This window comes from Tubulanus polymorphus, chromosome 8 (assembly GCF_964204645.1).
Source record: "Tubulanus polymorphus chromosome 8, tnTubPoly1.2, whole genome shotgun sequence".
Lineage (NCBI taxonomy): Eukaryota > Metazoa > Nemertea > Palaeonemertea > Tubulaniformes > Tubulanidae > Tubulanus > Tubulanus polymorphus.
In genome coordinates, this window is record NC_134032.1 from 7,375,498 (window position 1) to 7,394,148 (window position 18,651).

Sequence of the window (18,651 nt, forward strand, 5' to 3'; positions counted from 1 at the left end):
CGAATAGCGAGAGATTTAACATTCCTAGGTTTCCAAGTACCGTAGTAAAGTTACCATCATGTAGATAAGTATAGTGTTGGTGATACTATCATGTAGATAAGTATAGTGTTGGTGAAGAACTTTGAGACAAGGCGTAAATTGCTAGGTACGAGCCTTGCGCAAGTTTCTAAAATTACTGAGTGGAGGAGGCTTGTAGCATAACAACGACCATTACTTTACCCTGTATTCTATCATTTTTAAGTTCTGTAAATATAGGGGTGATTCGGGCTGCTGCCTTTCCACTGAGGTTGCCACGTTATGTACGTCGAAAGCCTGTTCAAAATTGACACTGATCCTCTCGATCGGGAATTAATTCAGAGAGGTTCATCCAAATTATCATTGTGTAGAGAATCCAATAAATATTGTTATTATTTGGGGAATAGTTCATAGTATCCAATGGTTCATTAGATCCATTTGATATCATTTATATAGATGAAAAAAACACCTCCAACACGTTCCCAAATGTTTGATACTTTCTCAGTTTGTATCAAAAATATTGCCAATTTCTGGTCCTTGAGTCCTGAAAAATGATAAATTTACAGCGCAAAATCGTACAAACGTGTCAATTATGCTTCTAAACACTTTATTTGCGGACCAGTTTATGAATTGAACGTGGGCCATAGAGCGCTATATCCGCCTGTGATCTCGACTTTCAACTTATTACGTAAGCTATTCGTGAACAAAATGCGATCGGCGCACAATAGAAACTTCGCTCTATGTATTCTTTCATTACCGCCGACAAAGAGAACCGATATTTTGCAAATTGGATTCGGGAGGTTTAAACCTCCCAAGGTCAAATCACTAAAATTGTGACCTTCGTGGAGATTATCTAAAAAGCCGATGGTAATCAAATTTAGCAGAACTTTTTACCCAAACGTTCAATGGTTTGAAAATCTTTCAATGGCATTCCTAAGTATTTGATGAAAGTTGAGAAATCATAAGATATTCCTATAACCATGGACTCTAAGACCTAAATCGTTTAAGAGTCCCTGATATAAAAAAAAAACTTCGCATAACGAAGAAGCAAAAGTTCGAATCTGATTCATCTGTTTGGAATTGATTCTTATGAAATGGAAACAAATGCGTGAGCACTACTCATTCATTCAATTTACTTTGCGGCTTTACAACGGCTATTTCACTGGTTCTGTGTGATGAGATAATTCTGATTAAAGTTATTGTAATAATTTCAATATGTATATACGTAATGATACTATTTCTGAATAAAGGATGCACGTTATTCGAATCCCCACCATTGTTCTCTACAATGTACGTTAATCAAACCAGGGAAACCAGGAATCACACTTCCCTGATCAAACTCACGATAAAACCAGAGCCAAAACCATGGACTCAAAAACGAAGAATCCGTGGTCAAACATACAATTCTAATTTCCCCGTTAGTTCACTGATGCCGTCAGTTTCTATCGAATGCAAGGATTCTAGCCAATCAGAGAGGCGCATGTACACATCCATTGGCATGTTAGTTATAGTACAACTTAGACAATAATCAAGGTTCGAGCCAATGTCAGTAACTAGAATATGTTCTTTCATCAAATACAAATAACTCAGCAGTAGTCAGTTAGTTGAGTTTGTTTGACTTGATTTGTATTTCATCAATCAATCTATTTCATTTTATTTTAAAGTACAAACTAAACGCTTGAATTGTTTTTAACACGACCAGGTATGAATTAGAATAGATCGGCTTAATATTTCGAATGCAAATTTGGCGTTTAAGCAATCGGAAGTTCGAAGTGCTTGAGAAATTTTCCAATACGCACATTACTTCGAATAGCGATAAGTTCATTGACACATGTGACATTGTTGTGTTACTTTCGAATAGCGAGTCGAATAAGCTATGGGACAGCTAACGACAGCACAATCGCAATATCAACAGAAGTTCATTTTATCCTACATGATGAGGCTAAATTCAGCGAAATCGATCGTGTTCTGAAATATATATTTTCCTGGATACATGTTGTTTATTGTAGCTATTCTATGCGGTTTTATACATTAACCTGCTATAACATATTGACCGTTTTCAAGAACCCAAAAATTACAATTTTCTGGGAATCTGTTTTTTTTCAAAAACAACCCAAACCCGAAATTGTGTACAGTTAGTACGCAGCGTATATAATGTCGGATTAGAGAATATTGAAAAAACTTAGAAAAAGTTCAGTGAAGGAAAATAAGCTCAGCAGTGACAAATTGTCATTCCATCCCCTTCACGTGATTAATTGATGTCCAAATATGTTCTACCGTGAAAACTCTGCATTTAGCTTCAAACGAATTTTTGTATATGTATCTCAGGATGCATGCTCTTAAAAAAGGTAGCCTATTAGGAAAAAACTTACCCGGTAAAATCCTAATTTGTCCTAAACGATATTCCAACTATTATTTTGTTAATTATTCAACTAACTGGGTAAGTTAGTTGAACTTACATAAAGATATATCATTAGGGACACTTCAATTTCACACCATTCAATATCATAAGGGAACAAAATTCTTTGAAACTTGGTTAATGGTAGTTCTTAAGACTAGGTTTTGTTTCCGGAATTTACTAAATGTACCAATTCTAATAATTCACTCATTGAAGCTTCTATACATTAGAAGCGAAAGCTCGTGCGTCGAAATAAATAGTTAACCTTTAAAGTACTACTCCTCTCTTCATTTAAATTCAAATAATATAAGTCTTTATTGATTCTTTTTTTGTTGGAATATGCATAACTTTTTCTGGGCAAATTTCTATATTCTGTCAAGTCATGGACGTTTTAGAGTCCATGGTCAAGGTATTTTGGCTATAACGAATATAACTAACTCCCTGGGGCAACGATGTGGCTGATGAAATGATCTCTCCCATTGTAATCCCACCATTTAATTACTCATTGTATAACAACTCTCACAATTAAGCCTCGGACTCTACAACGAATTATGAGTGCATGCTTTAGTATAGGCTCTGATATAGAGCATATTGTTTTGATTTAGAACATGTATGCATAAACTCTAGGCTGCAAAGAAATACGTTTTCAGCGGCTCTAATCGAGTTAAATCTTTCGTGATAGATTAACACAGAAAGGCGGCACCCAATCACTGCTTATTGACATTAGGCACAAGTCACTGTTATGTTCATTAGTAAAACCATGGACTCTAAGTCCATGGTAAAACTAATATAGAATGAATAAGTGAGGAGGGAAAATGTATAAATTAAATTTATAAATGAATTTATAAGAATTTAGCATGCATCGGAGTGCACTTAAATTGGATTATTACAAAATAACTCACTTCAAAATTTATGATATTGTTTCATTGATATTTATTACTTTAAAGCGATTCACTTTAAGAACTTTGGTCAACAATAAGTCTGACCTGCAAATCAAATCATCGGGAGACAAAATGCTGTTTCAAAAATTCATATTGCTTATACATTCCTAATCTTAACCTTTCGCCATAAACCTACTGGATTTAGGGCCTGGGGAAAAATCTAGGTAAAATCCTCACTTGGCGATTTCTCAAGAACATTTGAAAGCACGATATTCATTCAAACATATTCATCCACGATACAACTGCAATATATTTAACTGTGCATTGATCTCTTTTGTTGAAATAAATCTTTAAATAAAATCATAGAATAAATGAAATTAATGAACTTTTTATTCATACTATCTTTTCATATTCTTATTCATACTATCTTTTAATTCGAACTAAATAACTCTTTTTAACTTGTGGTATAGTATGCTTATGATATGGATTCGATTTACGTATCAATATTTTCATGTTGACGGGGGCCTGATGATGGCTAATAGCATTAGCCGAAACATTGCTCGGAGAACATTTGATTTTTAGCTGAATTCATTGTGGGATTTGTCTCGTTATTCACCATACACGGATATTGTGTATTTTCTTCTCATTTTCATGTTGGTTTTGAACAACTTAAATTTTGCGATTCTAATACCTTATTAACTTTAGATGACAGTAATACCTTCAATTTACATGTAAAATATGATCACTGCTGAACGTGTAATAAGGAATATATATTTACTCCAGTGACAATATTTTGATTCAAAGATTTAATTCAATCATCTAGTCCGAGTCTGTATGGTAAAACTTCTGGCTAACCAAGAGCTAACCGAATACCGACAATAGAAGGTGGTCGCTTAAAAATTAGTTAATTTACGCAACAGGAATCTATCTTGATTTCAAGGGCACTTCAATTAATCGTTTCAATAGTGACCACTGTAAATTAGCCAGTAGTTTAAATGACCAAATTCAATCAACCGATTCGTATCCTAAGAATGAGAATTGTATCTAACCACAGTAGTTATTCCTCATCAAACGTTCGGTCATCATATTATACATCTATATATCATTACTATCATCTTCAGTTAATAGAAGTGAAATAAAATCTAGAGTCTATGAGTTGAGTTTTTTTGAACATAATAAATTGTGTTGATTTTATGTTAGTTAAATCAAATATTGGGAATATTTTTACGGGGGATTTTTACTTTGGGGATAATAAGCTAAATTATTTTATATCATCGGTTTTCATTAAGAAAAAAAAACAACTATTAATCTTAACTACACTTATATTCCTTTTGGAACATTAAGATTCTTTCATTGAATTTAATATGTTATTTCGTACATAGTTCATCACAGTGCATCATTCACGCTTAAATGTACAAAACTTCTTTACAGAGTTCAAAATATAAACCAACAATCTCATCTCAAGCATGTACTAGCGCTGACGCTATGGGATAAAACCAAGTCTCGATTCTTTCATTGAATTTTATATGTTATTTCGTACATAGTTCATCACAGTGCATCATTCACGCTTAAATGTACAAAACTTCTTTACAGAGTTCAAAATATAAACCAACAATCTCATCTCAAGCATGTACTAGCGCTGACGCTATGGGATAAAACCAAGTCTCGATTCATTGCCTAAAATGTGGGTACATTCATTCAAATCAGGACTAAAATATGCTTATATGAATATCTTGCATGATATCATTTTACATTACGGGTGTCTCATAGGCCTGGTTTTACTTGTACATTGTCATCAATTGGTTAAACATCCCAAGTAACTTCTTTATTTACTTATGGCTTAATCACTGGTATTCAATAGCTAGTCGGCTATAGAAAGACTAACCCGATAAAATTCCATTAACCGTTCGTCCAGAGTCGAACACTCGCGCGTTAATTCGCAACGATTTTAAAGAAAGAAAATGATTGCATGAAATCTACTTTTCGTATCAATCGGCGTCCAATCTCTTAAACCACCCTAAACACAGTCGTGTAGTAGTTTGTGTCTATTTGCTTTTGCTGATGCCATTTAACATAACAATGGAAATGTATTCGTTTATTTGGAAATTATATGAAGATATGGAGTAATCATGAGACAAATCAAATTATTACTGCAAGGCAAAACATAGCGCACTTCAGATAAATGATATGGCCTTAAAGACTTTTCATATATTAACAGTCCAGTTTAACGTCTATTGATATGAATAGTCCAGTTTTGATATGACTGTCGCAACAGTTGGAATAAAACCTATGAAATCTAGGGGCATTTATCTCATGAAATTTAGATTTGAGATAATTGTATTGTATTGTATGAGGATTAAACATTTCAATGGCTGGTGATTATTTGTGATGAAGTAATCAGTGAGATGGACTGTTGATGTAGCCTTGATTGAGGCACTCGGGTCAGATAATATTGTTAGATAAAACAGTGCATTTGTTAAAGCAGAACACATGATTTTAAACTAAATATAAGTAGCTAAATCTTAGGAAGAGAGTTCAAATATCTGATAAGTAATATCGGATAAGTAGCTAAACCGTTAAATTTCATTCTTAACTTTTCATCACTCCTGATTATCAAAAATAGATCAACAGTTTGATTAACGGATAGTTGCAGTTAACAACATTTCTATCTGATAGAGAAGGTATACAGGTATACAGAGGAACAAGAAAAGAACATCCAACTAGACACTGAAAAATCTTTATTCGGGTTTTCTACTAGGGGCCTTTACCTTGGGGTATATTTAACTAGGGGATTTTTACTGAAAGGGACCTTTACGGGGCGAGTTTTTACCCGATCACATCGATTATTGAATGACACACGAAAATATAGGAATGAATTCTGAACAGAATCAAATCAGGTTGTTCTAATTGGTATTGTGTATACATTTCATTCATTTGATATTTCAAGTAATTCGTGTAATTAGGAAAAACTCGATCCAATAATTGGTTTTTCTTTCGGTTTTACGTAATTTACAACTTACCAAATATGGACTACATGGTTTGACATTAAAACCAGTGAGCATTATGGTATCAAGTTCAACCAAAATTGATAACGATCGGCCTTTCGTAGAATCTCCCTGAAGGTCACAATTTTAGTAAATTGACCTTGGGAGGTTTAAACCTCCCGAATCCAATTAGCAAAATATCGGTCCTCTATGTCGGCGACAATAGAAGTACCCTGCGCGTAACTTTTTATTGTGCGCCTGCCGCGTTTTGGGCACGAGTAGCTTACGTAATCTTAATTGAAAGTTGAGATCACAGGCAGATATTGAGGTCTATGGCCCACACATAACATCATAAATTGGTCAGGAAATAAAGTGTTTTGAGGTATAGATGGCACGTTTGTACGATTTTACACTGTAAATTTATCATTTTTCAGGACTTAAGGACCAAAAATCGGCAATATTTTTGATACAAACTGAGAAAGTATCAAAACATTTGAGAACGCGTTCTCCCTGGTGTGATGAAACAACTAGTTTCAGTAGAGTAGGACTTTTTGAAGCCATTGGCATTGAAGCCGCATTGAAGTGTGTCTAGTACAGATAACTCACAGGCCATGTACTTGAGGGCGATTCATCAAAGGACTTTTGCTAATTGACAAATAATTGCATGTACTGAATGTTGAGTGAAAATTGAGACTATGACATTGATGGATTAACTTCAGTGTTTTCTGGAGTTTCTTATATTTCCTATTGACCACACTAAGCTCATAAGATTACAGATGTTCATACGTTTTTACTTCAAGTGTATGTTCCCAACAGCTGACACAGCTGATACAGATAACACAAAAGGATTTACAACGGGACCATGCATTTTTCTACGGAATAAGTGAAAATACGGATTATGGAGCACGAATTAGACAATTTTAAAGGGAATGACGTTACTGAAAGACGGGACCAATTTATTCATACGGAATAAGCACTTAAACGGTTTAACCGGAGACGGATTAACCGAGGTTGACTGTATAACACAAGCGACATTTCAATGATACAAGAAACACATGGGTGCAAGACTTATCTGAGGTTCAATAGAATAATGCTGAGATTAAAGCATTGTCTACAGAGATTGTGCCTTCTAGATCATTCGATAATGTTACTCCGGATCCGGTTCCACAAGTTCTTGGTTAAAGGTTTCTCTTGACTCTGGAAGGCTAAGGCAGTGAAAATGAATTAATTTTAGACTGTCCACACATCACATGTGTTCGGAGCTTCACTGGATACATTTTCAATTGACAATGACAATTGACAACTACTCGGCGATTTTTTACAAAACACTTTTTTAACTGATGGACTGATGGACCCCTAAAATATCCCCTAGTTCCGCTCAGTCACAAAACGTCTTCGCCATTCAAAATCGAGTCCTATTGGTAGAAGATTTTAGCGTGAAAATACACTGTTTTCATATTTAATTCGTGAATCTCCATGGATGAGATTCAACTCTTTTAAATACATCCAACATTTTATTCAATGTTCAGCATAATGGGAGCGATTAGCTCCAAATTGTCGTCAATTTAACGACCTGATATTGTCGTATAGAAAGTTAGGTAACCGAGTCACTGGAGAGCGAAGACGTATTGCGTCAGCTATTGAAACTCTGAATGGTAATAGATCAAACAAACTAGATTGATACGTCTATAATCAAACAAAGAACAGTAAATTGGAGCTTACTTTAGTCAATAGGCTATGCGTCCCTCTGTTCGGGGGCAACGTTTGATACGGGGAATAGAGCAGGTGACAGAGGCAAAGATACTTCGCGATCAATTGGTTCGTATCCTAGCCACGTCAAAAAATTCTGTATGATATGCTGCATATCGTATCAAGGTTTGAAATAAAGGAGAACATATTTATAATCATTGGTTGTAGTCATCAATTCTTCCAGTCAGCTTGCTTCCAACCACAGCGCTGATTTGGCTCGATCACGGCCGGACCTCGTCTTAATTGGTTGTCGTCTGTCCCCGATATTACGTGTAGTTTATGAAGAACCCATTTTTATATTCGAAAGATCGACAAGCGAGTTGTGTGTATGTATTACTATGACTATTATTTACAGTTTAAATGCCCATTCGACTTAAATCTGAATCTTCAGCGACTCGTCTCTCGGTCATTTTACTACACCGTATTTGGTGGCTCCTGATTACATGTAAAGATTTGATTAAGAGCATTAGCGCGGGAATTGCAAGTCACCACACTTGCCTGGTCACCAGTCACCCATCTCACGAGTTCTTGACTTGACTGGTACCTGGGGCTGGTTGCTCAAAAGGTTAGTTACATCTACACTAGTATTTTGTACCCGGGTTATGCGTCTCCACTACGCTCGAAACACGGGTTCAATGCAGAGTTTTCTGCACAACTCGGATTTTAGAAACCCCTATTGAAAAAGAAGGGCACACTCCGCATTGAACCTGCGTTCGCGTAAAACTCCGCATTTTTTGCTAGTGTAGACACATCCTCGCTTGCCAGGGGTCCAGTATCACTCCCGAACTCGCTTCCACCAGCCCCCTGGCCTCACGAAGCGTGATTTCATTACTGGCGCTGTTGCGCATGACGTCATATATCGATTTGCGAAATACTTCCTTGTTCGGTAAAACGTTCTGATTGGTCCATTTAACGGGAAAACCAACAGAAGTCTACTGAGGGTTTGTTACAAGCGCTGTGATTGGTACGACCGGATTATGGTCGGCTAGTAACGACTCCAACGACTCGTGAGGTCAAGGGGTTCGGGGAACAGCTTTAGCGTAGTGGGTTCGAATCCCTTGACGGATGAAGATGGTGTAGACAGTGACCCGTGTTAAGAGTTAACCAATAGATAGTTGACATAGTGGCAGCTGGAAGTTTTTTGTTGATATGGTTGTTATCCGGGTTATCTTAAATCAAGACGATTTCATGATTTAAGACCACTTCTGGACTCAAGTTACGACGTCAACGTTGCCCAGGCAAATGATGTAAATTCCAACTGGATTGACCGCCAAAGATTTGAATGGTTTACTTCGAGTCGGTGTTGGCCGCGCGCGAAGACATGAACTACAATTCAATGAAAACTAACTTCAATTCAATGAAAACAACAAAAGATAATTATCATAATTATCAATATCATTATTAATATTATTATCATTGTCATTACTTACTATCATGATTTATTTTCAATAATTACTTAAATCAGCGAAATGAAACTTTATTTTTACATTCAAAGCGTTACGACATATAAAGATGAAATAAATCTTTTTAGAAAGTATACATATTTTATTCTATCTAAGCTGAAACAAACTCCCATCCTTGGTTCGATCGAAATTTATTCAATATTAGATAATACTCTATCATATCCAATAGAATCAAGTTCTTAAAAGAGTTGGTGATATCTCCGAATTTTTCTTTTCGAAATCAAGAATCCCGTGTTAGCCACCATATGTTATTTAATCTGATAGAGTAGCAATTTGACAATTACATAGGATCGCTTTTGAGTTACCGGGTATGTCATCAATGGATACATATTCAAAGATAGTCAACGTATCATTTCTTCATGTCAATACTTTCATCTAATACAGGGCGGTCCAAAATGCAACCTCTTACTTCTTTTAGAATCCTTCAATATTCATGGATGGATAGGAAATTTTTATACAACAATTTTCAAAACCTTTTCTGGCTAAGTCTCAGGAGAAAGTTCGTTTCCGGAGAAACATGATAAGCTTAAGATAGGGGCGATGCAGCACCCAGAGCACCCCACCCCTGGATCCGCACCTGTTTTGTAATGTAATACAGGCAGACCAATCTAGTGAACAAGGGTTTTAAGCTAATCCACTTGGAACTCTCCCGGATGGCAAGGCCTCTGTACTCAATCGAACAGAGACACCCAATGGTCCTCACAACCGATTGGAGAACCTGTATTGATACTGTTCACGTAGAAGGACACTGGGAAATGGGTATACTCGTTCTGTTAAGTTTTTAATTAATTTTAGTCGAGGCCCCGTTCAATCAACAGCGGCAAAGCTCAATTGTGCCATATTTTCCAACATGATGTTCAGTTTGAAAATAAAGTGTATTATCTTATTCTATTATGTGTTCAGTAAACAGTGTGTGATAATCCTAGCGAAGCAGAAATTGGGCAGTTTGTTGTCATGGCCCATTCAATAGAGGCTCTGACTGGTTCGCAACAATGACCCTGGAATACAAATAACTTGACCGAATCGAGAGTCATTTTCACCCTAACAAAATTTCCGATCCATCTGTATGAAAATTGAAGGCCTCTGATGAGTTGGAGTGTATAACGTTGCGTTTTTGGACCACCCTGCGTACCAAACAATGAGTGGCGTGGTCGTTTTAGTAAGTATACACCGGTGACAATCTTAACGATTCTCGTTTATCCCCGCCAAAAAGACGATGTTTTGTTTCACGCAGTTAAAAAGACAATTCCACGCCGACATTTTCGCGCCGCGAAGTCATGCGTCGAAATGTCAGTAGATGGCGCTACGTACGTATGAATTATGTCATCCTGGTAACCCGGAAATAATTCTTTCAGCGTTATCATTTTAGCTGTTTTGACGTTTCGACTAGCAATTTGCCCGATCTTCTTAAAATGACAGATATTTGGGAAACCCGGTTCGCCGGGAGAGCGTTGTTTTCTACCGGCCACAGCAGATATCCTCACAGCGCATGCGCAGTGGAAGTAAACAAACACACGTCTCTGAAACGGTGGATAGAAAAGATTGTGTAATGTCGATTTTCTATCCGTCAGAGCAGGATCGTTTAACTGTTGTGATGGATAGAAATTAGCTTCCTATTCGATTATTTAATCGTCAAGAGCAGGATCTATACTGCAGTAATCTGGGCATTCTTTTAACTTTGATCGGTTTCTTTCGTTCAACGGCAAACATACTCCAATTATTTCAAAAGTTTTTTTGTGCATATTAACTAGCAAACTCATTTATTCTTTTTGAATGATTTTTATGTTTTGGAGATTATTTCTGGGTTTCCCAGGATAACGTCATTTACATCTACGTGGCGCCGTCTACTGACATTTCGGCGAATGACTTCGCGGCCCGGAAACGCCTACACGGCGCGGATTTGTCTTTATCGCGGCTTTATTACTGCGCGTAACTAAACACAGTCTTTTTAGCGGGGATTGTCGCCCATACTCGTTTGTTGATTATTGCATAGTGTGCCAAGGGACGATATGGGAAGTTTTTCTAAGTGGGCTAACTAAATATAAACATGCTAGTATTTTTTTGCCGAATCTTCATTCGGCGATTGCCAAATTCGCCCACTGCGCCACCTTTACCGAATAGGCGAGGCGAAAAATGGTACATACAGAAATTCGCCTAGTCTGTTGCAGGCTCAAGTGTCTTGCACCTAATTCGCATAAACCAGTTTAAATCTAAAGTTTTGTGATGTTTGGTTGTTAAAATATGTTTGTATAAATGTTATAATGGTAATAAATTTACAATTACAATTACATGTACTGTTAATTCTTCAAATAAATTTGCTGTAGACAGTACAAATAAACAGGACACAATGTTTGCTTAAGGCATAATCTGATGTATGTACCCTGCCCCTCAAACAATCTGCTGCCAGTACCCTGCACTCAGACAAACCGTACCCACCCCTCAGATATTCTACTGTCTGTACTCACCTTCAGACACTCTGCTGGGCTGCAGGGAACCTTGGGGTAACCATTTGACTTGAATGATTACACCCAAGACTAAACTGACTTGGAGTTCGAGAACATCCCATCCCTTACCCCCTACCCGGTACAACGTCAGAATGCAAGTCAACAGTCTTTCATAAACATGGAAATCGCTGATTGAAATCAATTTCGACTGGTTGCAGTGTATAGGATGTTGTACATATATTAGAAATTAAACAATATCATTGGCGAACAGTAACTAAAAGAAAACAAAGTTCAGATTTGGTTTTGAGCTCAGAATGTTCTAATCTCAAATCAGAGTTAACTCTAACGCCAGTGTAACTGATTCATTGTTGTTTATATTTCATTAATATTGTTTTTTTCTTCACGGATATTTTCGAATACTAGATTCGTTCTATCAAAATTCATAGATATATACAAAATGAAGGGCTTTTAGATCAGTCGCTGAAGATGTACAGAAAAGTCAGGTTTTTTTTTAATATTGTGGGACGTACGAAAATCGTCGTCGGTTTAATCCATGTTAGGGATCCTGATCCGAAGCTGTGAGTTATGATTTGTGATTTGACTCGGAGCGAACCCATTGAAAATGAAATGATTTTTAATCAGCATAAGATCCAATTCACAAACTATGGAACTGAGTTCTTGGCTTTAGATACAAATATTGTTTAATTTCCGTGTACAATAAAAATGATCCGGGATCCCGGGTCTGGGATGACCCATTCCAAATCATTTCTCTTTCAAACTAGAGCGTAGCGCTTTACACTTTTTGATGAAACAAAAATAAAACATTATATGTTTGTCCACGCGCTGTGTGTACGTCAATATCTAAGAATCTCTGGGTCGTTTTTAAAGACTGGTATTACCTTAACGTGGGGTCAACTCAATTCATTATCGATTGAGTAGCCCTCGGGTTAAAGGTTAAACCAGTTCATGAATCCGGCCTCTAGAAATTTCTGAAATCAACATTGAAATATCAGGTCTATACATAGGATATATATTCAATTCTTTTCGAATTTGCGCATAGTTATTTGATTCGAAAAAAAACAAATTATTGTCCGCTTATTTTCACATCAAATTCAAAATTGAAAACGTTTTCTCTCGAGGTGAAGGTCGTCGGTTTTTCAATGACGTCACGCCAAGCGATATCGTTGATATATACGAGGTGAAGGTCGTCGCCATTCTATGACGTCATCTTTGTAGAGACGGAGCGAAAACCAAAAAAAAATTAAAATTCTTCAATTTCATTTTTCTTTTAAATTTTTCCTTACAGCTGCGCTTATTTTGACGTCGAAACCAGTAAGAAAAGGGCTAATATTAAACTAGATATTGCCAAAATTGTGTTTATACTATTCGACCGCGAGGTGGCATTACCAGTCGTCGCGGATGCATCCGGGAATCGCGCCGGAGTTTTGAAAGTATTTCCCGAGCATTTTGTCGCCCACCATTTCTCTACTAACTTCTTCAGTTGCCCATTTCTTCGCATTTCCTTCAACACGAAGTCGAACTTAGATTTCCACGGAGACAATTTTTGCATCGGTAAAACCAGCGTTTCGTGTTTGAGCGTGTCGATAAGGATTTTGTTGCATGGCTGCTGGCCGGCCCAGTAATCTGCCAAGTTGAACTCCATGAACACCGTAGCGTTACCCTGCTCTTCCTCGAGAACAGCGACGGCTTCGTCTGCCGTGCCGAATAGTGGGGAAAACGGCCGTGTCGTGCGGACTATTTTTCTGTATAGTTGTTTCACGTAGGCGTCTTTGGAATTCTGAAAGAACTTTTCGGTTACGCTGCTTTCAATCAGGCCGGGTAGAACGCTAAAAAAATCGATAGGAAACAAAAGTATTAAAATCAAATTCGGATGCGATTTTGATTTCAGGAGAGGCTAAGTTTAGACTTGTTTTTCGATGATTTCAAAATCCAGTTACATAGCTCCGGAGCAGGGTCTGCAGTTTGACGAAAAAAGTAATACGATTTTCACGAAAAAAGCTTACTCAGATCGTTTGTTTTTTTCAGCCCAAAGACGTTTTCATGAAAATGCACCTTCCGACCATTAAGATCAGTAGTTGGTTCCAGTGTGTGGGATTTTTGGGGGTTTGCACCCGCACCATCCCCAATAAGGCTGCTGTCAATGCAGATATCACCAAGACTTCGGGAAATGTACCATAGTTGGGTGCACTCATGAAGGGTCGCAGAGCCCTAACCAGTCCCATTCCAAAGATAGGGTGAAGTCAAAACATTGGCAGCCATTCTTGGAAATTTTAGGTTTTCTGGATGTATTTTTTCGGACAATTATAAGGGGTTCCAACAGAAAAAGAAGAGTATTTCCCAGATAAAGCAGCCACGTTTCTTGGCGGCGTTGAAAAGGTCTAAAGAAATGCATCAGAATAGATTCGATTTCCAACCTAGAAGGTGAGTGTCTAATTTGCAGCAAGTTTCAATAATTTCTGTCTTGACAATAAGTGCACAAATTCAATGCGAAAGCAGGGGTACTGACCCCCACCCCAAAGCCCAGAGGAAATATTCTGGAGCCATCAAATATTCTATATCCATCAAATATTCTGGGGCCGGATTTTATCATCTAAGCCATAGCAAGAGGCAACCTCCTAGATCAACACATGCATTGTAAAGCGTCTCAATGACAGTTGAGTTTAGGATTAAGACTGATTACATACCGTTGTTTCAAATCTCTGAATGATTTATATGGTATTTCCTCTGACCCCGGTTTCCTGTAAACCATCATCACAATACCGCTCTCCATATATGGAGTAGACATTGTCAGCCTGTCTCTAACCAACTGAGAACTGTTAACAAATATGGCTGCCGCTACATCAGCTTCCTACAAAGAAACAACATACGGATAATTGAAATCTCCCGAAGACACTTTTTAGGAACATATATGGCTGAATATAGCGATGTATAATCCATTCCACGGAGCCCTTATTAATTACTGCTGCCTGCGTGTGACGTTTTGAACCGTTATTTCGTCAGTAATCAATTGATCCACCTTTATTTATGCATCAGTTTGTTCATCAATCTTTGTGTATTCACAAATAAGCTATGATTTCGCATAAACGTGTTTTGCTTTTAGTGATTGTCACCTGGAATAAGCTCACGTAATTATATCGTGCAGTCTCGCAGTCATCATCAGCCACCATTACCATTCGACCTGATAATGGCTGTTTAGATTCATTTCAATAAGTTCTATCATACAAAATTTAAATTTTGGAACTTCTTCTTTTTACACGGATTTACGTGTTTTATTCGGCTACTCGCTCACGTAATGTTGAAAATGGCATTCCGCGTACCATAATGTGGCACCAACTACTGTATCATTTTATGCAAACGTTTAGGCGAAAACGTCATAGCTACGTCCCCGAGCGTACGCGGGGCGTTTATGCGAGTATTCTTCTAGGTAGAAATTCGCTGATAGATGATAATAGATATAAGTTTATCCCAGTTCTAACTTATTTCTGAATGTAAAATCCTTACTGAACAAAACTAATGAATTACGTATATTGACAGATCAACTAACTATTAACGAATTTACGGATCGAAACGTCGCACGAAGGGGATGTGTGACGTACTTCGATAACCGAAGTTCGTCTTGTGGGTCAGGGCGGATCTAAAAAATTGAAGGCAGGAGTCGGAGAAAATATGATTGAGGCATTTTTCAGATAAAGCAGGGTGTCACAGGCTACTATCAGGGTCCCATTCAGGTGTAATTAGTCACTTTTGGTAAAACTCATCCGAAAATATGGTATCTTCGATTAGGATGAGTGTCATATTCACAGGTTATAACGATCTTCATCTTGACGAAAAGGGCAATCACAATGAGAGGGGGGGGGGTCCTACGAACACCCCTAATATAACTCCAACTCTGTGTTTCCAGGCTACAGCTAGTTCGAATTCGTGAGATTAGTACCCGGTATACGGTCTCTTATCGCGTACCTGTTGCTCCAGTTGACCTAACATACCGGTTAATCGGTTATCGGGTCCGACTTCGCCGTATGTCTCATCTGGCACTTCTTTCACCTCAAAATCAGCGTCTACAGCCGGGTGACTGGCGATCTCTCTAATCAGTTCGAACAGAAACCCCGTGTATTTATCATTACCCCTTTGGGTGTGATCTCTGATCTTCATAAATGGCTCTTCCTACGTAGAAAATAACGATAAGTTTATTAAAAAGCGATACAACAGGATTTTAACAACCTCGACTTGATTCTCCAATATCAAATAGTAGTAGTTTTCGATAACTAGGGGTCCAGGGACACCATGTCCACTTGGGAAGTGGTTTCAAATGCTCAACAATCTAACAATTTCAATATTCAATGCCCCCTGGTGACCATATACAAAAACAAAAACCAATGACCTTGAAACTCCCCACAATCATAGAATATGTCAGCAGCTATGATTTTGTAATCGATTGTGATAACAAAATATGCTTCGTTACCAAATTAATAAAGAAGTACTAAGTTATTCTTCTATTCAACGCCCGCTGCTGACCATATGGAAAACCCAATGACCTGGAAACTCACAACAATCATAGAACATGTCATGATCTACAACTTTGCAATCGATCATGGTAACCAAATATCTCTAGGTACCAATCTAATAAGGAAATACCAAGTTCTTCTACTATTCAACGCCCCCTGGTGACCATATGGAATAACTTATGTCCTTGAAACTCACCACAAACATAGACGATGTCATGAGCTACAACTTTGCAATCGATCATAGTAACCAAATATCTCTAGGTACCAATCTAATAAGGAAATACCAAATTCTTCTACTATTCAACGCCCCCTGGTGACCATATGGAATAACTTATGTCCTTGAAACTCACCACAAACATAGACGATGTCATGAGCTACAACTTTGCAATTGATTGTAGTTACAAAATATGTGTAGGTACAAATATAATATAGAAATACTAAGTTATTATATTATTCAACGCCCTGGTGACCATATGCAAAACCCAATGACCTTGAAACTCACCACAATCATAGAACATGTGATGAACTACAACTTTGCAATGAATCATGGTAACAAAATAGCCCTACGTACCAATCTAAAAAGGAAATGATAAGTTATTCTACTATTCAACGCCCCCTGGTGACCATATGCAAAACCCAATGACCTTGAAACTCACTACAATCATAGAACATGTCATGAACTACAACTTTGCAATTGATCATGGTAACAAAATATCCCTAGGTACCAATCTAATAAGGAAATACATAGTTCTTCTACTATTCAACGCCCCCTGGTGACCATATAGAATAACTTATGTCCTCAAAATTCACCACATCATAGACGATGCCATGAGCTTCAACTTTGTAATTGATTGTGGTCACAAAATATGCGTAGGTAAAAATATAATATAGAAACACTAAGTTTTTGTATTATTCAATGCCCCCTGGTGGCCATATACAAAAACCAATGACCTTGAAACTCACCAAAATCATAGAAAACGTAATGAGCTACAACTTTCCAATACATTGTGGTAACACAATATGCTTAGGTATCAATATTATGTGGAAAAACTTTTTCCCATCTACGAATGAGTACTGATGACGCCAAGATGGCTGCCAATTGTGCCATAATTGGATGATCAAAAATAAATGTCTCAGGTATAAAACATCCCTTTCCAAAGAAAACCATCACAAATTGCAATGAGAAATGGCAAACCAATAGGATGCTACAGGACTCAGAATTTGGGCCAAAATTGACATTTTTTCGGCACTAAAAAGGTCATAGGACGGCTATCTTGAGTCCGATCGACCCAATTTTTCTTATGTTGATGGGCCCTTGGGAGCTACAAATATACACAAACAATCAAGGTTATTGATAAAAGTGTCTTCAAAATTTCCCTCGGAAACTTCGAAAATGTGTAAAAAGTGCTAATATTGGCGAACAACAATGGCTGCCATCTTGAATCTGATAGGGCCAGTTTTTGGCCTGAAGATGTGTCTAGGGTAGATACATGTATAAACTAAATATCATGACATTACCTTGAAGCGTCGTCAAAACTTCCCAAAATAACTGGATTCCGTCTACGGACGAACGGACGACGGACGAAAAGTGAACGCAATAGCCCGCTGGGACTAAAGTCCCAAGTGGGCTAAAAATGAGATGATTTGACATAAAAATTCTAGTCAGGGGAACTGGTAACGCCACTGTGGCAAGTGAAAATTCAACGATGATACGCCATGTTAAGCCTCTCCTTATTAAATTACGTATATATTAAAAGTCGGACGTGCTTTTACGGTTGTGGTGGTTCACAGCTTGGCTTTGTTCTGTAAGGCTGTACTTATGTGAACTGTGTGTCTTCCTTTGTACAGTTTGGAGTCTGTCGTCCGGGGTATTCCACTGTGTGTGGAAGTCTGATGTATTGTTGCCTGCTGTGCGCGGGCTGGAGGGCTGTGTGTGGACTAGAGGTTGTGTGCCTCGCAGGACTGTGTGTCATGTTTGCCTGCTGTGTGCGGGCTGTAGGGCTGTGTGCCCCTGAGTCTACTGTGTGTAGACTAGAGGCTGTGGTGTGCCTCGCAGGACTGGTGTCCTGTTTGCCTGCTGTGTGCGGGCTGGAGGGCTGTGTGCCCCGGAGTCTGCTGTGTGTGAGAAACGAATCGTTACGTTTAAAAAAGAAAAAAAAATGATAATAACATCAAGAGTATTAATGAATTA

At 37.8% G+C, this 18,651-nt stretch overlaps 1 protein-coding gene across 4 annotated transcripts in view; it reads right to left on the minus strand.

The window, feature by feature from the left end:
- Window positions 1-12,285: 12,285 nt before the first annotated feature.
- LOC141909795 (putative glutamate receptor) overlaps window positions 12,286-18,651 on the minus strand; it is a 66,251-nt gene continuing 59,885 nt past the window's right edge. For all 4 annotated transcript variants that reach the window (XM_074800419.1, XM_074800422.1, XM_074800420.1 and 1 more), the window contains exons 3-5: window positions 15,916-16,119; window positions 14,640-14,803; window positions 12,286-13,781 (exon numbers count right to left, since the gene is read on the minus strand). In XM_074800419.1, coding sequence (XP_074656520.1) covers window positions 13,247-13,781; window positions 14,640-14,803; window positions 15,916-16,119 — 903 coding nt within the window. In that variant the 3' untranslated portion in view covers window positions 12,286-13,246. The remainder of the gene's footprint in view (window positions 13,782-14,639; window positions 14,804-15,915; window positions 16,120-18,651) is intronic.